General features: G+C 46.2%; 1 protein-coding gene across 1 annotated transcript in view; it reads left to right on the top strand.

Moving 5' to 3' along the window:
• Positions 1-1,633: 1,633 nt before the first annotated feature.
• LOC102980820 (uncharacterized) overlaps positions 1,634-26,335 on the top strand; it is a 35,492-nt gene continuing 10,790 nt past the window's right edge. The window contains 7 exon segments of the mRNA XM_055079558.1: positions 1,634-1,715; positions 9,786-9,935; positions 12,410-12,543; positions 14,635-14,860; positions 16,335-16,422; positions 17,215-17,268; positions 20,443-20,558. Of these exon segments, the coding sequence (XP_054935533.1) occupies positions 9,821-9,935; positions 12,410-12,543; positions 14,635-14,860; positions 16,335-16,422; positions 17,215-17,268; positions 20,443-20,558 (733 nt within the window). The 5' untranslated portion in view covers positions 1,634-1,715; positions 9,786-9,820.

Here is a 26,335-nt window from a genome sequence, read left to right as displayed (position 1 = left end):
TAACTGCTATAGTGCTGTAAGAGCCTGCATCTCACCTAGTAGAGGCAGGGGAGCTGGGGTCAGAGAAGGCTCCTTGAGGAAGTGACAACTGAGCTGAGGCTGGAAGGATGAGAGGAGTTACTATGGAAGGAATGAAAAATGAACATTCCAGGAAGAGGGACCAGCCTTTGTTTTGGAAGAACAAGGCCATCAAGAAATTAAGCTGGAGTTGCTCTAAGGATGGAAAAGATGGTGGTTGATGCTTCAAGAAGAGGAAGTAGCCTGACACTGCTGGAAGAGTCAGCTTTTGTAAGCCTGGAAGAAGGGACGTGGTTGAGGCATGTGTGGTGAGTAGCTGCGGGTGGTGACCCCCGGGGCTTGATGGAAGGCGATGCCTCAGAGGGGGCCTAACCTGTGGGGGGTGGCAGAGGGCTACATACTGGGCCTTTGGACCACGGAAGGTTGCAGTGAGGGGCACTGGGCCTTCCCCACAGCCTGCCTTCCCTCCTCCCCCAATGTCTGAATGAAGGAAAGGATTAACACTTGATGGCTAACATCATAAGCACGAAAAGCAAGGAAACAACAACACTTGAATGAGTAGCAGTATATGTGGTGGCATGGACCCTTGTGTCTGGAGCCAAAGCACTTACAAATCCCAGTTCTAGTATTCAACAGCCTTTCCATCTCGGGCAGTTACTTGACCTCCTTGGGTCTCAGTTTCCCTACTGAGGGGAAAGTGGGGCTAACCCTATATATTTTATCGAGCGGTGGGGAAGATTTCAATTGGTTAATACATGTGAAGTTCTTAGAGGTGTCTGGTGCAAAGTGCCATATACATGTTAGGAAAATATAGCAGCCAGATGTGAGGCCCTTCTCCAATTTTCTTGGACTCCACAGGGCCCTGAAGGCTGGTACAGCCTGCAGGAGCAAGAGAGGCTCCAAAGTGGGCTGGATTTCCAGCCAAACTGAGGGAAGTGGTTGAGGTCTGAGTCGGGAAAACAAATGTCACCATAACATTCTATGCAACCACGTTCTCAGACCGCTTGCCTTTAGGATTACTGGCGCACCCAGAAGCAAATTCTATTCTGAGAAAATTAGTGCTGGTGGTAACCCTGAATCAAAGACAAAGAAAGATGAGTGATTTTACGGGCAATCAGACACGTGGAGCCACGTGGGTCACAGAGTCCTCGAGGACCTGAAACTGTTCCCTTCAGACAAGGGGTCAGGATCTCAGCACCGGCACTCAGCTTTGGTGGGTTGGCCTGGGAGCCCCGCTAACCTTCATTGGAAATAGCGTCTCAGAGAAAGCCAACCTATAATTCCAAGTGCTCTGTCGCAAAGTTGTGCCATCAGCTGCAGGCTCAAGGAGGAAAGCAGCTCGTCATTCACAACACATCTGGGAAGCTCACAAAGACGAAGTAAGATCCTGTCGCCTCCCTCCGGCCGGCCGTCCCCCAAAGAAAGAAATGCAAAAGAACAATCTTGTTCGACGATGAACAGGCCCAGGGAAGGGCCCCCCAAGGCTCGGGAACCCGGCCAGGTGTGGGTCTCCGGCAGGGGCCGCGGAAGCCCGGGCACGTGGGTCAAGCCGCTCCGCCCCCGGCCTCGTCGTCCCGCCCCCGGCCTCGTCGTCCCGCCCCCGGCCTCGTCGTCCCGCCCCCGGCCTCGTCGTCCCGCCCCCGCGCCAGAGCCGCAGCCGCCGCCGCCGCCGCCGTCGCCGCTCGGGCCTGCTGCAGGTGCGTCTGCGCTGGGGCCAGGCCGGCGTCTGCGCGCCCTTCCTGGGCTCCGGCCTGGGGTCCGGCAGAGCACGCGTTCCCGCGGGGCCGAGCTCAGCGGCTGGGTGTGGACCGGGGGCTCACCGGGCCGGACGCGGAGGCGGGGCCAGCCGGCCAACGGCGCGCTTGCGCGGCTCAAAGGCACCCACCGATTCCGGGGTCCAGGACGGTGGCGAAGGGGGAGGAGGAGCGCGAGGGGGAGGGGAGCGCGCCCAACTTATGCGGGTGGACACGGGAGGCAGCCCCGGCCGCAGCCGCACGTGCGGAGGCCCGAGGCCCGGTGTCTTCCCGGCACAACGCGGAGGCAGCTGCGGCCTGAGAGATGAGGGAGGGGAAGAAATGAGGTCAGAAAGTCATGTGGCCAGGGCAGGTGGGCCTGGTAGGCCGCTGTGAAGGGGGAGCCCCTGGGGGCCCCGGGCAGGACGTCCCCTTGGAGTAGAGTCACTCTGGGCACTGCAGCAGCCCGGGTGGCAGATGTGGGGTGGCCTAGGCCGGCTGGTGGGCGTGGGAGGAACAGCCAGATCCGCACGTAGTGTGAAGCTGCAGCCTTCGGGATTTGCTGAGCTGTCTGTCGGGCTGTGGGTGCGAGATGCTGAAGGAAAGAAGTGGGCACCAAGGAGGATGGTGCCCTAAGGATTTGTAGGAAGAGGTTTTGGGGAAAGTTCCGGAGTTCGGGCTTGGCTATGTGAGGTGGGAGCCATGTGTTGGGCGTTGGAGGGGGGAGTGCCATCTTGAAGCCCTGGGAGGGTGGGAGATCCAGTGAGGTAGGAGAAAAACCAGGAGAGGATGGCGCCTGGAAGCCGCGAGGAGGAAGTGGTTTCCGGAGAGGTGATCAAATGGGTCAGAGGCTGGACGTGATCAAGCAGGAGCCTTGGGTTTAGCAAAGCTGATTACCTTGACAAGAGCAGGTGGTAGTAGGGGAGAGGGAGTGAGTCTGCCAGTGTCGATACCTGGGGGCTAGAGCATTGCATTTATTTAGCTCATAGGTGTTCAAAAAGTAGTGAACAGCTGTGTAAGTTTTTGCAGTTCCTTTGCAATGTACTTATTGTGTATTTTATTTTTTATTTTTAAAATACATTTATTTATTTATTTATGGCTGCGACGGGTCTTCATTGCTGCCACGTGGGCTTTCTCTAGTTGCGGTGTGCAGACTTCTCACTGTGGTGGGTTCTCTTGTTGCAGAGCACGGGCTGTAGGCGCATGGGCTTAAGTAGTTGCGTCTCGCAGGCTCTAGAGCACAGGCTCAATAGTTGTGGCGCACGGGCTCAGTGGCTCCGCGGCATGTGGGATCTTCCCAGACCAGGGCTCAAACCCGTGGCCCCTGCATTGGCAGGCGGATTCTTATCCACTGCACCACCAGGGAAGCCCATTATCATGTATTTTAAATTAATGTTCTGTAAATTTTTTTTCTCTCGAATTCCTAACATAACCTTACACTTATTGTATTTTTCAGAATTGGTGGGGTGCCCCCTTTTTCAACAGGGAACCTGAGACATTTTTCTTTTTTTCTAATTGGGTAGGTGAGTTTCCAGTTTCACAAGAAAGCCTGGTTAAGTAGGTACTGCCATTCTCCCAGAGTAATATCAGTGTTTGGGAACCTATCCTGCACCCAGAAAGCTCCCAATGACTGTGATGAATGAGTTTTTCTCTCCTGAGGCCTTTCTTCCCACCTGAAGGTAAAATCAAGGCAGGATAATTCGTGGCTTCACCCAGGGCATTTTTCACCCCTGAGGGCTTTTGGACCAGATAACCTGAGTTCTTCCTCCTCTGACTCAGCACAGTGGGGACCTTCCACGCTACCACCGCACCACCCAGGTATTTGCTTTTGTACTTGAATCGGGTTGTGAGCTTGTGGAAGCTGGAAACACGGCCCACCCTGGTCCCTCAGGAACGCAGATAAATGTTGGCACAGAGGATGCTTCCGATGAATACTTTGAGGTAGCATCTTGAAAATATACGTATGTTCTGAGCATTTACAATCATGGAGATAAACTTCAGGTGGCACTGTTCTAAAACGTGTTAAAGTTTTGTTCTTAATCTCTCCTTTGTGTTCACATTTACTGAGAGCCTTGGAGAACATCTTGTAAGTGAATGGAAAATTTAGCAAAACAATTCCTACATTCATTTAAAAAAAAAATCGTGATGACTAATAAAACAGGCAGGAGACCTGTTTAGTTTTTGTAACCCATAAGACCAAAATTATCTCACTGATGCATTACTTCAGATAGACACGAAAAACTTAGACTCCACTAATAATTAGTATGATAAAAGATTTGAAATAAAAAGAATATACATATTTAAAAGGAGTGGTTTAATTGTATACAATTCATGAGTATGTTTATATGCATATATATGTTTGTATATATATAAAATATATGTGTATGTCAGTAGACATAATTCACATAAGATGAGAACTAAAGCTGTCTTCCCCCAAAGTACTTGCTCATTGCATTTCCTAGAAAAACAATCTAGATACTAGTGGTGTTTGGAAATATTGAAACATGAGCAAGGAAAACTTTTTTCCATTTTATTATATTGAGTTCAGTATTATGGTGAAAGTAATTATTATTACTCAGTAATGAGAACATTTGAATAGAAAAACTTAGATGAAAAATTAATAACATTTTACCCAGATAATACAAATCTTAATTTTGTCAATTCTAATTAAAAACTCCTTCTTAATATTCTCAAATTTTTGACAGCTCTTTATAATTAGCAACAAATTCAGTACTTAAGTTCAGAGTAGAATGAAGATTTGCCTTCATTTCACAGCTATCCAGCAGAAGACCCACCATTTAGACGCTCATGCAGAAGAGCTGTACATATAGCAGTATAGTCAGTTGCTTTATGTTGATGCCTTTGTTGATTGGATTTTAAATCCTTAAATCCTTTTAAATTCTTAATGACTTTAAAAATCCTACCTTCGTGTCTGAGAAAAAAATATGACAGTTTACTCAGGAGTTGGTCTAGAATTCTTTGAAAATAAGTGGGAATGTTTTCTAACATTTAAAAACTTACCGAGGAAGAAAATAATTTTCTGGATCAAATGGATGTCTCCAGATTTAAATATTAGAAAGCAACAGTGCAGTCAAACATCTTTGAGAGAAATAACTGAACATATTAAGCACAAAATAGCATAAGTAACTTCATGCAACGTATAAGGAGCTTTTAGTAAAGTGAAGCAGTTTGGGGAACATTGTACAGAGTTCATCAAGATGTGCAAGTTTAACATTTATCATCTACGACAATATCTTAAAGCCTCAGCTGGATCTGAGAAAAACCCCTTTTCTTGATAATTATTGAAGCTGAGTGATGGGAACATACATACGAGTTAGTAATACTATTCTATTTTTGTATATGTTTAAATTTTTCCATAGTTAAAAAAATAAAGCATAAACTGTAGATAGTTACGCCGTTGTTGAGGTGTTCAAGTAGTTAGTTTTTCCAAATCAGTTGAGGTTTGTCAGAAGCTTGTGCCCAATGCTGGTGGAAAATCCTGCCAAGTTCTTTTCCTCATGCTTCCTTTAAATGAAGCACTGGGGGGCTTTTCAGGATAGTCGGGCATTCCCATTGTTGTAGTCTGCAGGCTGCCCTCCAGAGTGGCCCTCCTCGGCCACTGGGCACCTGAGCCTGCCCACCTTCTGCCCCTGGCAGCCTGTCAGCCAGGGGCCTTTGTTGGCACTATCTTTGCCTCTGACCTCATGACTGCAGAGGGTCTTGTCCCCTGAGGTTGTTCTGGAAACCAACACTACACGATTTTTCTCTAACCTTCTCTCTTTTTCAGAATTCCAAGCTACTTGTCCAGTCTTTCTGATTAAAGCAGAGACGGGTTACAGTGAAAATTTGTTGACATTTAGTTTGCTTGAAAGTTTGTTTGCTTCTTGTTGTTTTTAAGTGAGGTTTATTGAAATGCAACTTATATACTGTAAAATTCACCCTTTTGTTATACAGTCTATGAGTTTTGTAAAAACACCACAAAATAAAGACATAGAATTTTCCCTGGCCCTACCTGCCTGCCTTCCCCTTCCCTCGGTCCCTGGATACCATGGAGGTGATTTCTGTACCTATAGTTTTGCCCCTTCAGAATATCATATAAATGGTCTCAAACAGTAGGCAGCCTTTTGGGTCTGGCTTCCTTCACTAAGCATAATGCTTTCCTTTTTTCTAAAGAAAGCAACTTTATTTTTGAAAAAATTTTAGGTTAATAGAAATGTTGCAGACATAGTATACAGAGTTCCCATATACCATTTACCCAGTTTCCCTTAAGGTTAACATCTTACCTTACTCAGTTTAGTACAATGATCTAAACTAGGATGTTTACATTGATACAGTACTGTTAACTAATTGGCTGACTTCATTCAGATGTTGCCACTAATGTCCCTTTTCATGTCTTGAATCCAGTCCAGGATCCCACATTGCATTTCGTTGTCATGCCTCCTTAGTCTACAAACTGGGACATGTCCCCAAGTCTTTATCCTTCATAACCTTGATAGCTTTGTTGAAGAGTACTGGCCACTTTTGCCATAGAATGCTTGCTCAATTGGGGTTTGCTCAATTGGGGTTGCTCAATTCTCTTACAATTAAATTGAGCTAATGCATTTTGGGGAAAAGTACCACCCAGTGATGTGTTGCTCTTCTCATGGCATCATATGATAGATGAAGATGAAGTAGTATGAAGGAGGTAGATGAAGTCAGTATGTCTTAGAACTGGTGATGTTAACTTTGGTTACTTGGTTAAGGTAGTATCTGCCAGGCATCTCCACCGTCGTATTACTATTGTGTAATATTTTGAAAATGCATCCATGTTGCACGTATTACCAGTTTTTTTTTTTTTTTGCTGAATAAGACTTCATTGTATGGATGAATCACAATTTGTTTACCCTTTTAAAAGTTGATAGACATTTGGTTTGCTTCCAGATTTAGGCCTGGCACTATCTGATAGGCCTGTTGAACATAAATAATTTCACAGAACACCAACATCAGACAAGGCTACCCTGTGATCACGATGAATCCGGACAAAAATAAGACAACTCCATAATTAGGTCTGAACCCAGACATAAATAAGAACTTTGTCTAAACCACAAAAATGGCAAAACACCCTCCTGTCCTGACTGATAGGAGGGCTGCTGCCTCTTGACCAATCCCAGCTCAAGCCTCACGTCACTCCTTCCTCCTAGATCACACTCACTGCATTATCCAATTAAAGTATACTTTTTCCGGACAGCATCCAATCCAGATCATAGCCTCCTTGCTGACCCTCCCCAGCTTTTCCCATCACAAGCCCAAATCCTGTAATAAATCCTTTCCAGCACATCACCAGGACGCCTGCATCTCCTCACCATGAGCTGCTCGGTCCCTGCGCTTGCTCAGCTGCAGGTGGGTTCTAGACTTTTGCTGGAGAGCACTGACAGTGCAAACAATATATAAACACACCTGTTGACAATCCTCACTTCCACTCTTGTCGCCGTACATCCTACTTCTCACCCCAATTCTTGTTACTAATTTCTTGGGAATTCTTCCTTTTTTTTTTTTTTTTTTTTTTTTTTTGTGGTATGCGGGCTTTCCTCTGTCGTGGCCTCTCCCGTTGTGGAGCACAGGCTCCGGACACGCAGGCTCAGCGGCCATGGCTCACGGGCCCAGACGCTCCGCGGCACGTGGGATCCTCCCAGACCGGGGCGCGAACCCAGTTCCCCTGCATCGGCAGGCGGACGCGCAACCCCTGCGCCACCAGGGAAGCCCCCATTTTTTTTTTTTTTTTTTTTAAACACAAATGCAAGTAAGTACTACGGTATAACTTGTATCCCCCTTTCTCTTACAAGACACTACTTGCACCTGACTTTTGTCCCCTATTCTGGAGATCTCTATCAGATTAGAGGGAACAACTCATTCTGTTTTTTATTTTTAACATGTGAAATCTGAACATTGGAAAGATTTATGGAATTAAATAATCTAATTTGGCACTAACAGAGTTTTGAGGCTCATCTTCCAGACATTTATTTTTAACCTCTCTGAATACCCTCTGCTCTACTGATATCAACACTCACTTCTGAAGCCAGCGAGCTGTCTGCTTATAAATAACTGAGTCAACCAGCAAATCACATTTAATTAGACTTTGAATTAGACTTTGTTCATTTGGGTCGCTGTTGTTTATTTGTAGTAAAATACATACAATGTAAAATTTACCATCTTAACCATTATTTAGGGTGCGATTCAGTCGTGTTACGTACATTCACATTGTTGTGCGTCCAATCTCCAGAACTCTTTTCATCTCGCAAAACTGAAACCCATTATTTTTATTTTTAAACTATTTTATAGTTTACCTGCGGAAAAATTAACCCTTTTTTAGTGCGGAGTCCTATGGGTTGTGACAACACAATCATGTAACCACCACCACAATCAAGATGTAGGACAATTCTGTCACTCCCCCATATCCCCTCGTGCCCTTTTGTGTATTCACTCCTCCCTGGTCCGGCAGCCACTAATATGTTTTCTGTCCCCATAGTTTTATCTAGTCCAGAATATCATATACGTAGAGTCATACATGCATTCATTTTTTTTTTTTTTGTGGTATGCGGGCCTCCCTCTGTTGTGGCCTCTCCTGTCGCGGAGCACAGGCTCCGGACGCGCAGGCTCAGCGGCCATGGCTCATGGGCCCAGCCGCTCCGCGGCATGTGGGATCCTCCCAGACCGGGGCGCGAACCCGGTTCCCCTGCATCGGCAGGCGGACGCGCAACCACTGCGCCACCAGGGAAGCCCCATGCATTCATTTTTATAGCAGCCGTGTTGCATACTGTGAATGTGTCATTGTTTATTGAACTCATCCCCTGCAGATGGATATGTAGGCTGTTTCTAGTCTCTTGCTGTTAATCACAGTCATCTAAAAAACAGCCCTGTAGATAATGTCATTTGGGATGTGTGCAAGTCTCACTGTTGTAAAAATATCCAGACTTGGGATTGCTAAGTCAAAGGGAAAATGCATTTGTTTTTGATAGGTTGTCCTCCAAAGGGATTGTAAAGTTTTGGGAAATGTGTGATTTTTCTATTTTTCTTGTATATACAGACCTTTAATCCTGAGTTCTGCCAACAATGTGATCCACTAGATAGAAGTCAGCTATGTCAGTTACCCTTTTGATGTCATGGATCTGAATATTGCCTTTCTCTGTGTCTGTTTTTCTTTTCTATAACTCCTCAGGGATAGGTAAAGATTTACTAAATGTGCTTCAAGACTCGCGAGTTTCTTTGAGACGATGTCGTCTTAACCCTATTTGTTACAGTGCATGTCTTCCCTGCCTAGTTCAGTCCTCAGAATTTACATTCTCATAGAAGCTATATTTTGATGCAAAGTTGAGAAGCCAGTGGTTTTCATACCTTTTTGAAAGCATCAGAAGCTGTGTTTCAAATGAGTTCTCCCAACTGACCGCTTCCCAAGCCTCTCAGACTGTGGTTCTCAAACCTGAGAACTCATCAGAATCACCCGGAGACAGAGGTGGGCGCCGCTGCCAGAGTTCCTGATTCAGTGGATCTGGGGTGGAGCCCATGACTTTGCATTTCTTTTTTTTTTTTTTTTTTTTTGTGGTATGTGGGCCTCCCTCTGTTGCGGCCTCTCCCGTCGCGGAGCACAGGCTCCGGACGCGCAGGCTCAGCGGCCACGGCTCACGGGCCCAGCCGCTCCACGGCATGTGGGATCCTCCCAGAGCGGGGCGCGAACCTGGTTCCCCTGCATCGGCAGGCGGACGCGCAACCACTGCGCCACCAGGGAAGCCCCACTTTGCATTTCTAACAAGATCTCAGGGGATGCTGCTGATGCTGGTCTGGGGACCATACTTTGTAAACCACTAGTCTGGGCACCTAGGAGCGTCTGAGAACACACAATGAAAACAGCTGGTTTAGAGGATGAACACCATGAAAATTGCTACGGAAGATTTTTGTTAAGGGCATTCTTTTGCATACGTGTGTATGTGTGTATGTATATATTTGCAGAAATACCAGTATTTTCTGATTGTTTCTCTTTGTTTTGTGATTTTTCTAAAGCCCATCTCAATAATTAGGGTGACACAGAGAACCTGATGCCACCTCCCCGGATTGTCCCAAGCCGTTTACTTTCCCAGCTGTACTGTGGATTGAAGCCTCCAGCCTCTGTACAAACCAAGATTTGCCTAACAATGGCTCGTCCAAGTTCAAGTAGGTCTTCCGTAGCCTGCCATCTCATCTCCAGTGGAATTTGAAATACCTGAAAGTTCCTGCCCCGTGAGGGGGAATGTCTGTTTTGAAGTGGGTATGGGGCAGGATGCTGGAGAAAGTCACTCTGTCCTGTTGTCCTTAGGGAAGCCCTTTCTAGGACAGGGTCAGAATTCTCTCTCAGTAGCCAAGTTATGTCCATTTAAGACATTCTGTTGCTTCTTCAGAATGTTTGCATTTAAGCTTTTCACACATGATTTGTATTTTAAACCCCTCACCTCTCGGCAGGGCAAGAAAGCTAGTGATCATCCTATGGGGTACTATGGGGTTAAATTTTCTACTAGACAGAAATGATTTGTATCTCTACCTGACAAAAACCTGCAAGTCAACTCTGACCTAGGAATCTACTCATCAGCGGGATGACAGAGTTTACATTTGAGGTAGCAGAGACCTTTAGGGGAAAGTTCTATGGGTGAGCTTTAGGTCCTTAAGGATGTTTGTAGGTTTTGAATCCAGGAGTCATGTAAATAGTTCCTAGAAAAGTACTGATGTATTTTCCTATTAAGCATCTTGTTCTTTCAGGAGATTAGATCAGATTACGACCTCTAACCCACCCAGACTGGGTTTCCTTTTCCGAATTCTTCCTGGTTGGACGGCTTTAGTGGGCCCTGTTTTTCACACTGGTCTGTCTCTGAAAGGGGTGCGAATTCAGGCAGAGCGCTAGCGCAGTTGGCAGGCCGCCGGGCTGGTTACACCCTAGGGCACAGTGTGCCTAGACCGTCTTCGTTGCTTTGAGCTTGTGCTGCGCAAAGCATGGTCCCAGAGCTCCAGGACCGGGCGGGAGAGGGAGCCGGAGCCTCTGCATCTTTTGTTTCTGAGGCTCTGCTTTTATTCTCTGTTGATTTTTGCCAGTCAGAGAGGAAGGGAAGGGGAGGAGAGATTTTTGAGCCTCTTTTGAGATTCTCTGTCCTGGGCTGGCCATAGAGGCAGCTCTGAGCTTACAAGGGTGAGGAGGTTCCCGCCCTGCCTGGAGGAGCCATCAAGTATGAGAAACTGGTAAGAGCCACGTCACCAGCTTGGGGTACACAATGACATCACCTTCCCTTTAACGTTCGCTTCGTTGTCTGTGAGCCCCCATCCCACTGTCTTCCTTCCTTTCCTCCATCGCCGGTTCCATGTCTCAGGGGCGCTCGATCAGTCCAAGGGTTGATTAGCCTCGGTTGCCATTCCTCCTGGGGGAGACCAGAGAGCCTGCTCCGTCAGCCAAGGAACCTGCTTCCACTGCAGGTTTAGCACAGATTGGCCACTCCTGGAAGATACCTGTGCCCGGCAGACCCTGCCCTGGTGGCCCAGGCCAGCCGCAGGCCGTGCTGGTCCACACTCGCTTCTCCGGGTAGGGGCGCCGGAGGAAGTCTCTTCTCCCACAGCTTATGCTCGGCTCTGCTGCACTGCTTAGGCCTGGCCTGCCGGGGCCAAGGCACTTCCTCACCCCAGGCACGAGGGCTGCAGCGCCTGGGAGAGAGGGTGTTGCTCTCAGCCTAATCTCTGCCACCAGGAGAAACAATGGCAGTTCCAAGTCTGGCCCCTCATCCTTGTCCTGGGAGGATGACATTCGTTTCAGGACCGAAGTCCACCTTGTGACGCTCATCAGGTGCTTGGTGCAGCGCCTGGGCACGGTGAGCCCTCACGGCAGGAGGGCTGCTGCCCCTGTTGGTCTGAGATCAGGCGGCGGGACGCCCGCAGGTGCAGGATTAGGCCCTGGATCCCGGAGCGCAAGCCGCAGGCTGTGACCACGACTGCCTGCTGTCGTGTTATCCTCTGCGTTCAGTTCCCTCTGTTACGCCAAGTCTCTGGGGATGTCTTGTAAAGACCAACTCTTACTCGAGCTGTAAAGGAGAAGGTCATGGGTCCAGATTGGGACAGAGCATTTATTCACGGAGGAGGGGCCCTCATCCTCAGCCCGGTAGTGATGCCGGGCGAAGCTGGAATTAGCAAGATCCTCAAAGGGAAGTGAATTTGGAAAGGAAGGGAATGCTTTGGGGTCCAGCGGGCCTGAGGTCAGCCCTCACACACACACAAGCTTGTTTTGACTTTTAAGAAGGAAGATGCATCCCCGTCCATTAGCGTTTTTTAATCCTCGTAGTAGCCCCCCTTTAGGGAAGGCACTGTTGTGCACGTCAAACAGCCAAGGAAACCTGGCATAGCAGGGGGTCAGTCGTTCACGTGAGATCTCGCGGGAGATGGGGTGGGATGCAGGGCCAGTGCTGTGTGCCCCAAGCCCCTGTCTCCTTCTTAAGACGTTGTACACTCACACTTCATGTACGTGGGGGCGTCTTCATGGTACGAGGATGATTCTTATTTGCTTATCTTAAAGTATAATTTCATGCAAGGTCAAGTTTCAAAATACAGGCAATTGCTTTGGGATGTAAATGTCCACGTGGTACACTGAATTGACCAAGGTTGTATTCTCTCTTCAGGTGTGGCTGACTTCCGGAGGCTCTTTGCAAAAGCCAAGCACATAGTCATCATTTCAGGGGCTGGTGTCAGTGCCGAGAGTGGGGTACCGACTTTCAGAGGAGCGGGAGGTTATTGGAGAAAATGGAAAGCTCAGGTTAGTCATGTCTCCCGAACACCGAGAGGCTCTTCCGCATGAAGCCATAATAGTGTTTGACTCGGAACCTATACCTACTCCTGAAACCCAGAGAGGAAAGTTTTGAAATTTACCATGACCCTTTTGTCCTGTTGGTTTTGGCATCGGCACACAGTCCTTATTGATGAAGATCTCAGGTTTAAGCAAAGCAGCCTCTTTCCTTTCTTTCTAGGCATGTATTGATTGCACTTATTCAGATAACAATTGGATTTCTTCCAGTAACTAAATGGAACCAGAAAACTTTGGTTAGCATAATTCATTACTTTTCTGTAGATGTTGAAATGAAGGATGACACATTTTTTTAAAAGTTTCTCTGAACTTTTCATGTGAAAAACAGGGTTGAATTGTTAAAGGCTTAGGCCTTGATGCTCAAAACTTTATATGAAGGTCATTAGGATGTAAGTTCTCTGGGGGCATGCAGTTTTTTAAATTCAGTTTTTATTGAGGTATAATATATTGGGAAAAACCCAAACAAACTTTTTGGCCAGCCCAATACATGCAATAAAATTCGCCAGTGTAAGTGTACAATTCAGTGAGTTTTAATAAATGAATACAGTGGTGCAGCCACCACCAGGATCACGGTGTGGAACATTTCTGTGCCCCAGAATATTCCCTCAAGGCCCCTGTAGGCAGTCTCCTCCCCTCCCCCTGGCCCAGGAAATCCCTAGTTTTGGAGGGCAGGGAAATGTGCCTGTTTTCTTCATCGCTGTATCCCCAGCTCCCAGAACTCTGGCACATGTAGATGCTTAATAGATTTCTGTTGGTCGAAAGGAGGCAATCATGAGTAATTACTTCAATACATGACTTCCAAATTTCATAGGTAATTTCTTATCGAGTGAAGGGTTAATGAATCTGCCCTTCCTTCCCCTATTAAATGTCTCAGGCTGGCAGATGTTTAGGATGTCTTGTCACCTCTCTGCTGCCCTCCGGGCGAGTCTGGGGATCATCACCTTAAAGGTGAGGGAGGGGAGGAAGAAGAGCAGAGGGCCCTTAGGGTCCCACAAGAAGGAGGAGGTGCGGAGAGCAGTCCCTGGGTCTGAGACGCAGGGCGGGGTAGGGGCAGACGGGGGTGCGCAGAGGGCGTCAGGAGGAGCTTCCAGAGGGATGGTCAGCTGTGTCAAAGCAGCCCAGGGTTTGTGGGGACCCAGAGAAGTCAGTCGACTGTTTGACTCCACCTGTGTTCCAGGGCTGCAGCTTCATGCGCTGCGGTGACGGCTTCGGGCCACCGGAGGTCTGAGTGGGGACGGGAAGGAAGGAAGTGTAGGGTTGAGGTGGATGACCCACGGCACAGATCCACTCCCCCGATGCAGGCTGACTTTAACGCCGGGTTGAAGGGTGACCTTTAGAGTAAAATAAAATGCATAATCCAAACCCCGCCTCAATCAATTTATGGAACATTTCAGTCATTGCCAGCGGTTCCCTTCCCCCGAGCTTCCAGCCCCAGACGCTACCGACCACACTGCTCTCCCACCGTCCATGAGCTTTGCCTCTCCTAGAAGAGGAATCGTGCTTTAAAAAATGTCTTATATATATCCTGTTACTATAATGTATATACTATTTTTTATATGTGTAGTTGTGTACCTATCATTACAGTTATAAAAACCGAGTTTTTCAGCTGTGGCCATTATACCTCAGTTGGACATTTTGCATTTTACTTTTCTTCCTGGATAAATGAGCTTGGCATCCTGTAATGTGGAGCTCCATGAAAAACTGGATTCCAGACTAAATTACCTTCCCGCCTGTTACTCGACTTCACGTTTGTAACTTACTCGAGTGGAAGATGAGACAGGTTGCAGTCTCCCTGCCTCATCACTGGGGAAGTTAAACCGATTTCTCCAAGGTCCCTCGTGAGCCCCAGGCCCCACCCTGTGGCTGCCACGCCACGTGTACCTACACGGACGAGTTCCTGTGGGCACCTCCCAGAGCTGCCTCTCTGCTTAGAGCAAAGGGGGCCTGGGAGTGTCCCGCCGGCTGCAGCAGCCCTGCCGCCCAGCTTCTGGAGCATCAGAGCTTCTTTCCCTCCCTGACCCCTGCCTCCTTTCTGCCCCCCAGGACCTGGCCACCCCCCAGGCCTTTGCCCAAAACCCATCCCAGGTGTGGGAGTTCTACCACTACCGGCGGGAGGTGGTGCAGAGCAAGGAGCCCAACGCCGGTCATCTGGCCATCGCTGAGTGTGAGGCCCGGCTGGGCAGGCAGGGCCGACGGGTCGCCGTCATCACGCAGAACATCGATGAGCTGCACCGCAAGGCTGGCACCAAGAACCTTCTGGAAATCCATGGTGAGGGGCCCTCGGTCTTCGTGGGAGGGCGGAGCCAGACCTGGGAACACAGGTGCTGCCATGTTCCAGCTGGGCCCACTGCATCCTAACAAGACCCCAGGTGTCTGGCACGTAGACCATGCTGCCTGGAGAAGCCCGGTCTGCTCTGCTATGTGCTCTCCCCTCCCTGGGTGTCCCGTTGAGGGGCCTTATGTTCCCAGACAGCCCCCCAAGCTGGGCTGAGGGAAGCAGGAGGTTTGGGCCATTGAACAGCTGTGGCTTTAGCAGGATTCAGCTCCGGAAAAAGGCCTGGCATCCCTGGGGGCACCATTCACTCTCCCTGTGTCCCCGGTCGGCACTGTCCGCTGACCTCGAGCCTTCAGGGAGCTGCCAGCTCAGTGACCTTCGCTGCAGTGAGCCCACCAGGTCTGTGACACCGCCGAGTTTGTCTTGGGTCCCTCTGGCTTCCCTTCTCTGCGCTTAATGACACCCTCCTCTTCCCTTCTCTTAATCCTCTCCCCTTTTTGCTCTCACCGAAAATCTCATCAGTTCCCTCATACAAGAGCATAAATGGGTATGCAGGAATTTCTTCCCAAGGGCATTTAACAGTCTACAAAAGTTCAATCCCAAGAAATGCATTTCAAATTGTGGAATTTCCAGAAGCAGCGACCCAGTGGGGCTCCAGGCTCCCTCTAGTTTAGCTGTCTCCTCAGAAAATGAGTCTCTGGATGGCCTTGCTTGGATCACAAGCAAGTGTTTTGACCACACACTACTGCTGGAAGGATAGGCTGCTGTGATCGGACCAGTCTGGAGCTCTTGCCCCAGCTTGTATCTGGGGATGTGAGTGACAGCTCTGTCCGCTTGGCATGGGATAGAGGGGAGGTGGCTCCCCAAAGAAGGAATCCTGGACAGAATGGAGCAGTGTGTGTCCACTGCAGTGTGACGTGCTCAGCCCTGGGCATGGGCTGACTATTTAGTGAATTGAGATCACCTTTCATCGGTTAAGCTCAATAAGTCATTGCTAGTTTTAACAGTTATTTTCTTCGTTTGTTAGCTGATTATTTATTGAGCTGCTTTTGTAGAAAAGATTCAAGCTTTATTAAGTCAAAATTAAGATTCCGTAAAACACATCCCAAGCTATTGAGCCTTTATCAGTCGTACACTTAGTAAATCCTGCCCTTAGGTTTAGATTGGCTTCTTCTACCCAATTGACTACTTCAGTTCCACCTGAACATCAGGGTAATCAGAGAGCTCCTTAGTCATGCAGTAAGTTATTTCATCTGCCTCTCTCTCCTACAGATTATGCAGTCCAGGAGGGCAGATGTTCTGGCTTGTTCCATAGTACTGCATGCCTTTATGTTTCCTGTGATACCTGGGGTAGGCCCATTTGTTAAAACGATGTATAAGAACTAAATTATTTCATACCCTTTTAGACGTGGAGACAGTTGCTCCTGATTATACTAAATTCCAGTCTTGTTTAACTTTTGTTTTTCAGGTAGCTTATTTAAAACTCGGTGTACCTCTTGTGGAGTTGTGGCTGAGAATTACAAGAGTCCAATTTGTCCAGCTTTGTCAGGAAAAGGGTAATTATACTGCACTACAGAGTAGACGTATGTCGTTTTGTCTAAGTTGAATATAAATGCGAAGAAATTGAACATTCATCTAAGATTCCCATGGATATTTTTGAGAAATAAAATTGGGTACAGTACAGCTATATGATAAAAGAAGTATTTTGCTCACAATTTACAATGTTAAGTGAAAACAACAGAATCTAACTCTATACAGTATGATCCCAACTTTGTATTTAAACACACACACACAAACACACCATGTTGATATATCTTTATATAGATAAAAGTCCAGAAGAAAATACAACAAAATATTAACAGGAGTGGTAGGATTATGGGCAATTTTGATTTCTTCTTTATATCTTTCTGAATTTTCCAACATTTCTATGATGAACATTTACTATTATTATAATTAGGGCAAAAAATTAAGAGTAGACTCAGAATATTGAGAAAAATTCTACCTGGCCATTTTAAATCAGTATAAATTATACACATAACTTATTAACATAATGTCATTGCAGATGGTTCCAACTAGGATGACATATACCATGCAAATCATGAAACTCTCCTTAGCACAACAGCTACTCCACCCGCTTCCCACATACAAATTCCCTCTCCTGAAGTAGAGCCAGTGGTAATCAATTGTTTGGTGTCCATCCTCCTAGTACCCTTCTAAGTCAGTGTGTATTCATTAGGAGTTTTGTACCATATACTGCCAGGCAAAGAGAGTCTTATTGGGTTATTTACTTTCATTGTTCTTCAATTACACCAGTGACGTTCTTTCTTTTCTGATATTATTTACTTCAGGGCTCCAGAACCTGAAACTCAAGATGCCAGAATCCCAGTGGAGAAACTTCCCCGGTGGGTAAAAATCTTTGATCTGTATTTGGTGTTCCAGATTGCAAAAAAAGGAAAATTAGGAGTCAAAATCTAAGTTCATTTGGTGAGATGCCTCTTAAATGTGCAAATGCTGAAAGCAGCCCTGATCTATGAGGCCAAGGGTGAAAGGACAAAAGGTGAACCAAGCCAGGCTTAAGAGAAGTGCTTCTGTCCCATCCCTTTCTCCTCTGTGTTATGGCGGTATCATTTCAGTTCTGGAAAGTTTCAGCAGCTGTTACGTTGTAGACACTTACCAGTGTATATGAAGCATAGAGGCTGGCATCCCGGAACTAACTGGTCAATAAGCCTCAGCTGCTATCCTCTCCATCCTCCTCCTCCTCATCAGTTATTAATCCAGGGTTATGGAGGCAGAAAGAGGTCTTGCAAAGGTGAAGTTGTAGGACCAAATAGAATTTTTGTAGACTAACAACAGCAAAAAACTTTTATGTCAGTTTTTCAAAACTAGACATTAAAATAGCGCTTCCAAAAGTGTTTCTTAGAGCACTAGATCCATGTGATGTTACAGGCATTACTTGAAAAAAAGATGTCATGTGCTCAAATAAATATGGAAACACTAGATTGAATGAAGTTAAAGTATATTTCCTTTACTGCAGGACTAATCAGAGCACTGAATATGTGAAAGTACATTGTTACTCTTTAAAAAGTGATTAAGTTAGTATTTCCCTGGTTGACTTAACCTTTTTTATTTTTCTAATAAGGGTTTCCATTACTAAATTCAAAGTTTGGCTCTAAAAGAATAAGTTTTCATTACTAAATTCTGAACTTTTGATCTGAAAGTTTTGATCTGAAAGAATCTTGAGTAGCAGATTAATATGATGAAAATGGTGTTTGGGGGAGATTATTTTAGAAGGTAATTATAAGATGACCTGGGGTAGTAGCGAGGGAAAGATGAGAGATTTTTAGGAATTGACACTGGAGAACTTGGCTAGAGACAGGGCAAGAGAGAGGTGAATCTGAGAGAAGAAAGAAGGAGGTCACTGATGAAATTAGCAAGCAGTTGACGTGTTAGAGGCAAACCTCAGCCCAGTACATTCCTCCTGGGCCTGGCTGACCGTGAGCTCGACCGTGAGGAAGCAACTGGGAAAGAGACAGAACGGCGGGGCCGGCTGAAACGCATCCCCGAGCACGTCAGCCCAGTGCGTCCAGACAAAAGAGAAACTTTCTAAGGGCAGGTAAAACTACACCTTTAGGACAAACTCATGTGGGCCGGAGGGAAGGGATGGGGGATAGGAAGGCTCAGAGTGACCTACCTGGACAGACTGGACCTGGTGCAGCTCCTGGCTGTCCCCTGATCCACTCGGGCAGAGCTTCCTGAGAGCAGGTCTTGGGGTTGGCTTAAGGATGACACTCTTCCAGGTGTGAAGAGGCAGCATGCAGGGGCCTGCTGCGGCCTCACGTGGTGTGGTTTGGAGAAAACCTGGACCCTGCCATCCTGGAGGAGGTGGACAGGGAGCTGGCCCTCTGTGACTTGTGTCTAGTGGTAGGTCATGCCCTTCCCTGATCCTCGGGATGCTCTGCAACACCGGGCGGGGGGGGGGGTTGCTTCCTCCCTCCCTCCCCCTCTTCTCCTTCCTACCTCTTCCCCTCCTTCTCCCTCTCTCCCCCTCCTCCCTCCCTTCCTTCCTTTCCTTAAGGGTGTGTTGAGAGTCTGGGGGTGCCCTACAGAAAAACTAAGAAACAGTGAATAAGATACGATCTCGAAATATGAAACTGTGGAAGACCGTGTCTTGGGCTTCTCAAAGCCTTTCCCCTCTGGAAGAGAAATAATGAAAAGAGCATGTTATTGGTTCTGATTTTGAAAGTCACACATGCTCGTTATTAAATTTGAGAAAATACAAAAAAGTATAAAATTATAAAGAAGAAATTAGAGATCGCCAGTAATTCCACCATCCAAAAATAGTCACTGTTAGCATTTTGGTGTGATCTCTTCTAGACCAGAGGGGAGCAAACTAGGATAATGTTCATTATCTCGTGAACAAAGTTGTATTGGAGCATAGCCATACCCTTTCTTCTATGTGTTGCCTATGGCTGCTGTCACACTATAATAGCAGAGTTGAGTATTTGTGGCAGACTGCATGGCCTGCAAAGCCTAAAAAATTTACTATCTGGCCCTTTACACAAAGTTTACCCACCCTGGTCTAGACCTTTTCTTATGCAGATGTAGACATATTCAAATTCAAAAGTGGGTTCATGCTATATGTTCTGCTTGGAAGCTGCTTTATTCACATAGCAGGTCACTTAGCCTATTTCATGGCAGTACGTCCAAATCCACATCATCTTTTAACTGGCTGCGTGGTGTTCCATTGTATGGATATAAAAGGACATAGTTATTAACCAGTCCTCCACTGTTGGACACTTAGGCTGTTTCAAATTTTGATACTTTAAACAGTGCTATGATGAACGTCCTTAGATGTAACTCTGAGCATGCTCTTCAAGTTATTTCCTGAGGGCAGATTTCCTGGAAGTGGAATTAATGAGACAAAGGGCATGCACATTTCAAATCCTCCTAACACATCCCTAAAAGCAGAAGCGGCCTCTCATGGGTGCGTGTTCATTCAGCTGGTTTTGAGCGCGTCCCACTGTTGAATCTAGTATCAATGTGCTTGATAGACGGTTAAGCAAGGAAAGCTGGCTTGTAAAACTTGGTCTGGTCTCCCTGCTCTTGTAAAGAATGTTTATAAATATGTATTCACAGAGAAAAACCTGAAAGAGTATACATCAAAATGTGAGCAGTGATAATCTTGGTAGAAGTAGGATTATGAATGACATGTATGTGTTTTCTCTTTGAATTTTCTAACTTAAAAGGAGCATGGATTATTTGCATCTCTTCAAAGGGTAGAAGCAGAACTAAAACTAACCCCCTTTGGGTGACGATCGAGTCACTTCTTTGCCATTCTCTTCGTGTGCGCAGCTCCTCTCTTCGTAGCGCGTGTCCTTCCCGAATTCTAGGGATCAGCCAGAGGGGTGCCTCCTGCCTCCTGTTTGTCCCTCAGACGCTCTCCATTTACCCCATCCAGCTTAGCTGTCCTCACACCTGCCACCACGGACTGGCCCAAGTTTCTGATAGGTTTTCTGAAAAGCTGTTTCTTCTCCATAATGTGGTCATTTGTCCGTTTCCGTTTGTTTGCTCTGTAGGTGGGAACTTCCTCGGTGGTCTACCCCGCCGCCACGTTTGCCCCCCAGGTGTCTGCCCGGGGGGTACCGGTGGCCGAATTTAACATGGAAGCCACCCCTGTGGCGAACAGATTCAGGTACGGGGGTCACCAAGGTGGGAATACACGCTATTGAGCAGGTTTGCATGTGGTCATCCAAGCAGATTTCACCTACTGTTCTAATTTAAAAACACGGAGTTTGTGTTTTCTTATTTGGCCTATAGTTGCTCTGATGGAAGAAAACAAAGTATTAAACCTAGATGAAGGTAGCTCTGTCTTTTTACGGGAAGTTTGCCATAGGGCTTTTGTTTTTCACATTTTGAAAGTTCTTCCTTGATTCTTCAGACTTTACTTTTATTTGTATTTTTTTTTTTTTTTTTTTTTTTTTTGTGTTATGCCGGCCTCCCTCTGCTGCGGCCTTTCCCCCCAGCCGCTCCGCGGCATGTGGGATCCTCCCAGACCGGGGCGCGAACCCAGTTCCCCTGCATCGGCAGGCGGACGCGCAACCGCTGCGCCACTAGGGAAGCCCTATTTGTATTTTTAAGCGAGATTTAGTAATGGCATTTGGAGGTAGGTCAGCTGAAGACTCAGCACGTAAGCCCAGGAGATACCCACGCAGAACTCCATCACCCACTGTTCTCACCGAGGGGCTCCCTGGGCAAATTCCTCTTTGGTCTTACTGTCAGGAGTGTTTGTACTTGTGGCCATATTATGACGCTGATCCTGTTTCCCGAATTTGTGTGGAAAGTGTAGATTATCGCGGTGTTCATCTGTAGTCTCCTTCTAGGTTCCACTTTATGTCTTCACCTTGGTTTTGCTTTTTTTTCACCCCAGCTTTTCTCTCTTCCTTTTTAATGTAGTTTATATATTCTTGTCAGTCTGTTTAATTCCTTTCCAGAATAAGGTAGACTATAAACTAAGAAATAAATATGAATAAATAAAAGAAAACTTCACTGAAGCTTCTTGTCATTACTTTAGTCAGTGGTTTTTACGTCAGGTTTTAAACGTCTGATGACCCAGGAGATGCTGGTGTAATTGGTGTGAGGTGTAGCCTGAGCCCCCTGACTTTTATAAGCTTGCTAGGTGATTCTAATGTGCAGCCAGGATGAGAACCAGTGCTCTTTTTCATTGGGGTAAAATTGTGTCACAGACAATGTGGAAACACTTAAATATAACCCTCTTCAGGTGAGTGAGCTGACGTTCTTCCTAGGCTTCTCCAGGTCTTTTAAATCTGCTACAGCCTATGTGCTTAGCCCGTAGTTCTTCATTTGTGTATAAGTGGTGGGAACTAGGAAGGCACCTTTTAAATTTATTTATTTAATGTATTTATTTTTGGCCGTGTTGGGTCTTCGTTGCTGCACGCGGGCTTTCTCTAATTGTGTCGACGGGCTTCTCATTGCGGTGGCCTCTCCCATTGCAGAGCACGGGCTCCAGGCACACAGGCTTCAGCAGCTGTGGCACGTGGGCTCAGCAGTTGTGGCTCACGGGCTCCAGAGCGCAGGCTCAGCAGCTGTGGCACACGGCCTAGTTGCTCTGCGGCATGTGGGATCCTCCCGGACCAGGGCTCGAACCCGTGTCCCCTGCATTGGCAGGCGGACTCCCAACCACTGCGCCACCAGGGAGGCCCCAGGAAGGCACCTTTTAAAACATTGCCTTCTATGTGAAACTTATACTCTGAAAATGACAGAATGCTGCTGGAAGAAATACAGAAGACCTAAGTATATGGAAGGACACAGCTGAAGAGAGTCCAGAAAATAAACCTCATGTTTATAGTCAACTGATTTTTGAAAAGGGTATGAAAACAAATCAGAAAGGGAAAGAATAATCTTTTTAACAAATGGTGCTGGAACAGCTGGATAGCCACCTGCAAAAGAATGAAATTGGACCCCTTAATTACACCATAAACAAAAGTGGATCACAGACCTAAATTTAAGAGCTAAAACTATAAATGTCTTAAAAGAAAATATAGGAGTAAATCTTTGTGACCCTAAGTTAGTCAAAGCCTCCTCGATATGACATCAAAAGCACAAGTAGCATAAGAAAAAATGGATAAATCGAACTTCATCAAAGTTAAAGCTTCTGTGCTTCAATGGACACCACCACTAAAATGAAAAAGACAATCCACAGAATGGGAGAAAATATTGGCAAGTCTAATATTTTAAAGGAACTGGTATCCAGAATATATAAAGAACTCTCACAGCTCAATAATGAAAAGACAAATAGCCCAATTAAAAAGTGGGCCAAAGATTTGAATAGGCACTTCTCCAAATATGTATATACATGGTCAGTGAGCACATTGAAAAGATGCTGAGCATCATTAATCATTAGGGAGATGCAAATTAAAACCACAGCCAGATACCACTTAACCACTAGCATGGCTATAGTTTGAAAAATGGAGAATCACAAGTGTTGGTGAAGAAACTGGACCCCTCATACATCGCGGGTGGGAATGTAAAATGATTCAGCTGCTTTGGAAAACAGTATGGTGGTTCCTCAAAAGATTACATACACAGTTAACATATAACCCAGCAATTCTACTCCTAGGTATGTAGTCAAGAGAAATGAAAATATTTGTCTACACAAAAATGTGCACATGAACGTTTATAGTAGCATTGGTCATAATAAAAAATGGAAACAACCCACATGTCCTTTAACTGATGAATGGGTAAACAAAACTTGTCATCTATACAATGGAACGTTATTCAGCCATAAAAAGAATGAAGTACTGATACGTGCTACAACATGGATGACGCTTGAAAACATTCTATTTAGTGAAAGAAGCCAGGCACACAAGATCAAATGTTGTATGATTCTGTTTTGTACGAAATATCCGGAATAGGCAAATCAACGGAGACGGAAGGTATATTAGTGGTTGTCTAGGGGAGTAACTAACTGCTGATGGGTACAGGTTTACTTTGGGATGATGAAAATGTTCTAAAGTTGCTTGTGGTGATGGTGGTAGAGTTCTGTGAATATACTAAAAATCCTGTTAAATTGTACCTTTTAAATGAGTGGATTGTATGTGAATTATATCTCAATGAAGTTGTTCTATTAAAAAAGTTACTGCCTTCTAACTTATCCCCTAAAATATTGGTACGTTGTGGCACCTACGTGTAAGTGCGCCTGGGCTGCTTCGCATCATCAAAAGTAACGTCGCAGCCAGGTAACCCAAGCCTCCTGTCTGCTTGAGAGAGCATCGGGACGCTCCCAGCTGGGGACAGGGGACAGTTTCTGAAGCAGGAAATGTGGTTCATCCCCAAATTCCATTTTTCTTCTAACGTGGCTTATTTTCAGTCATTTGATCTCCAGCTCATCTCTAATAAGTGCACAGAAAAGTACACATCATTGTAGAAAAGTAAAATGCAGATAGGGAAAAAGAAGAAAATAAAACTCGAGTGTTTCCACACCCCAAGATGAGAGTTGGCCTCTGCCTTTCACGCTCAGGACTGACCAGCAAGGACTGGGCATCCATCGTGGTAGTCTTCACGCGAAAGGAAGTGGAACTTGGTGGTTTTCCATGCAAGTTAAGCAGAGATTCTTGGCATGTACTAATGATATCACTTCATAAGTTGGGCCTCCTAAAGCCGCAGACCTGCTTCGGCTGCTACCCTTCTTCAACCAGAATTCTTCAGCTTCACGTCCTGAAAACCTGCCGTGTCTCTGTTTGGACAAACAGGCTACTTGCTAGTCAGAGACTTTGATCGGATTTGGACAGCACCGACCACAAGAACCACGAGAACAGATGCCTGTGGGCTTCTTTGGGAGCCGAGACTCTCTGTACCACTAAGTCTGGGAAGTTTCCCAGATGAGTATAACTGACCAGTGAAGCCAGCAATGCTTTTATCTAGGCGTCATCAAAGCTGACATTTAGAAGAGACATGGGTGATCATCTTCTCATTCTACTCAGATTTTCAAATGGGGAACCAAGCCCAGAGTGATTAAGAGGCTTGTTTAAACAGCCAGCTCCACAAAAGCAGAAATTTCTCACATCTTATGTGTAACAGGTGTTGGCTGAACTTTAGTGAGGTCAGGGGGTCCGCAGACTGCTGCCTGTAGGCCAAATGCACCCACCATGTTTTTTGTAAATAAAGCTTTATTGGAACCCAGCCACCGCCACATGTTCCTGTATTGTCTGTGGCTGCTTTCGTTCTGAAACAACGGAAGTGAGGAGTTGCAGCAGAGTCTGCCTGGCCTGCAAAGATGAAAATCTTTACTCTCTGGCTCTTTACAGAAAGCAAATTGCCAACCCCTGCTCTAGGTTAATAAGAAAAATGAAAATTGGAATGATACTTCCTTTTAACATGATTTTCTTCGTTATCTAAATAGGTAGTGGGAATGCTGCCTGTGTTTTAAACTTGGATCCCACAAGGCTCCTTCGACCTTGTACAAGTCGTTTGGATTCTTGGCCCCAATTCTAATTTAGAGACTAAGTCGTGTAGAATTTACCTCCCACTGAAATGTATTAATATTTTCAAGGTGTTAATTTAATTAGTTCCAGTTTTGTTTTGTTCTTTCCCTGTCCCAGATGATTTCTGAAAAACCGTTACACTAGGCGTCTTCAGATTTCGGCTTCAAGGTTTTGGCTGTTACTCGTTTCCAGAGGTCCTTGGCAAGGAAGGGTCTGCGTGCATTTGCTGAGGCAGAGATGGGATTTGTGCTCCCGGGACACTGGTGTGCAGGGCTTTCCAGGCACCCTGGGCCCTCCACGCCCTGCGACCACCTGTTGTTCATCTTTGCATTTCTCTAAACTCTGGAATTTAGTCAAAGCCCATAAATGTTTATTTAGTACCTACTATGTACTAGGCACTGCTCTGGGTGCTTACGATAGGATATATTAGTAAACAATACACAAACCCTACCATGTGAAGATGGCATTCTAGTGGTGGAGGCAGATAGTACACAATAAGGATAATAAATGTGCAAATTCTGTGGCCTATGAGAAGTGGGGATTAGGCTGTGGGAAAAGCAAAGGTAGAGTTGGGGGGAGCAGGCGGGTCTCAGGATTCAGTGGGTAGTTGTGGGGGAGCCTCACTGAGAAGAGATCTGAGCAGACTTGGAGGAGGGGAGGGAGTTAGCTAAAGAGATATCTGGGCTAAGAGCTTTCCAGATGCCGGGCCCACCTGGAGCAAAGGCCCCAAGGGGAACGCAAGCCTGGGAGGTTTGAGGGACAGCAGGGAGGCCAGCATGGTTGGAGAGGAAGGAGCGGGGAGGAGCTCCAGGAGAGGGAGAGGGGTCAGTACGGTGGGGAAGTGCCCCCAGAGGAAGCTCACTGCAGGTGGGGTTTAGAAGTCTCTGGAATTCTTAGCTAGAAGATGGTTTTAGAGCTTGTTTTATTTATGTATTTACTCCTCAAGAGTATAAAGAGGTTAGTTCTTTTAATTTACAGTTGATCACATTTGATAGGGGGAACGCCAGTGCTGTCCCAGGCTGGATTATCAGGGTAGGGGGTCGGTGCCCTGTTAGACCATGCAAAGGGGCCCTGTGGTCTGTTAACCAAAAAAGTCATTTAAAGCAATAATATAATAAAAAAGGACACATAAGTATTTCATTTTCATTTAAAGCATAAATGTGCATTCATTTGCCTTTTTTTTTTTTTCTGATAGAGCCAAAGGCCTTTTCTCTGAGTAGGAATCTACTGATTGGAGCTCACCTTTCTTGCATAAATCATATTCATAATCCTGCTGGTGTTCCTCAAATTTCCCTGAAGAGAAAAATCACCTGAGCCTTTATTTTATTTTTTATTTATTTTTATTTTTATTTTTTTGTGGTATGCGGGCCTCCCCCTGCCGTGGCCTCTCCCGCCGCGGAGCACAGGCTCCGTACGCGCAGGCCCAGCGGCCATGGCTCACGGGCCCAGCCGCTCCGCGGCACGTGGG

This window comes from Physeter macrocephalus, chromosome 18 (assembly GCF_002837175.3).
Source record: "Physeter macrocephalus isolate SW-GA chromosome 18, ASM283717v5, whole genome shotgun sequence".
NCBI lineage: Eukaryota > Metazoa > Chordata > Mammalia > Artiodactyla > Physeteridae > Physeter > Physeter macrocephalus.
The sequence above is the reverse complement of the archived record's forward strand: the minus strand, read 5'-3'. Positions and strand labels throughout refer to the sequence as shown.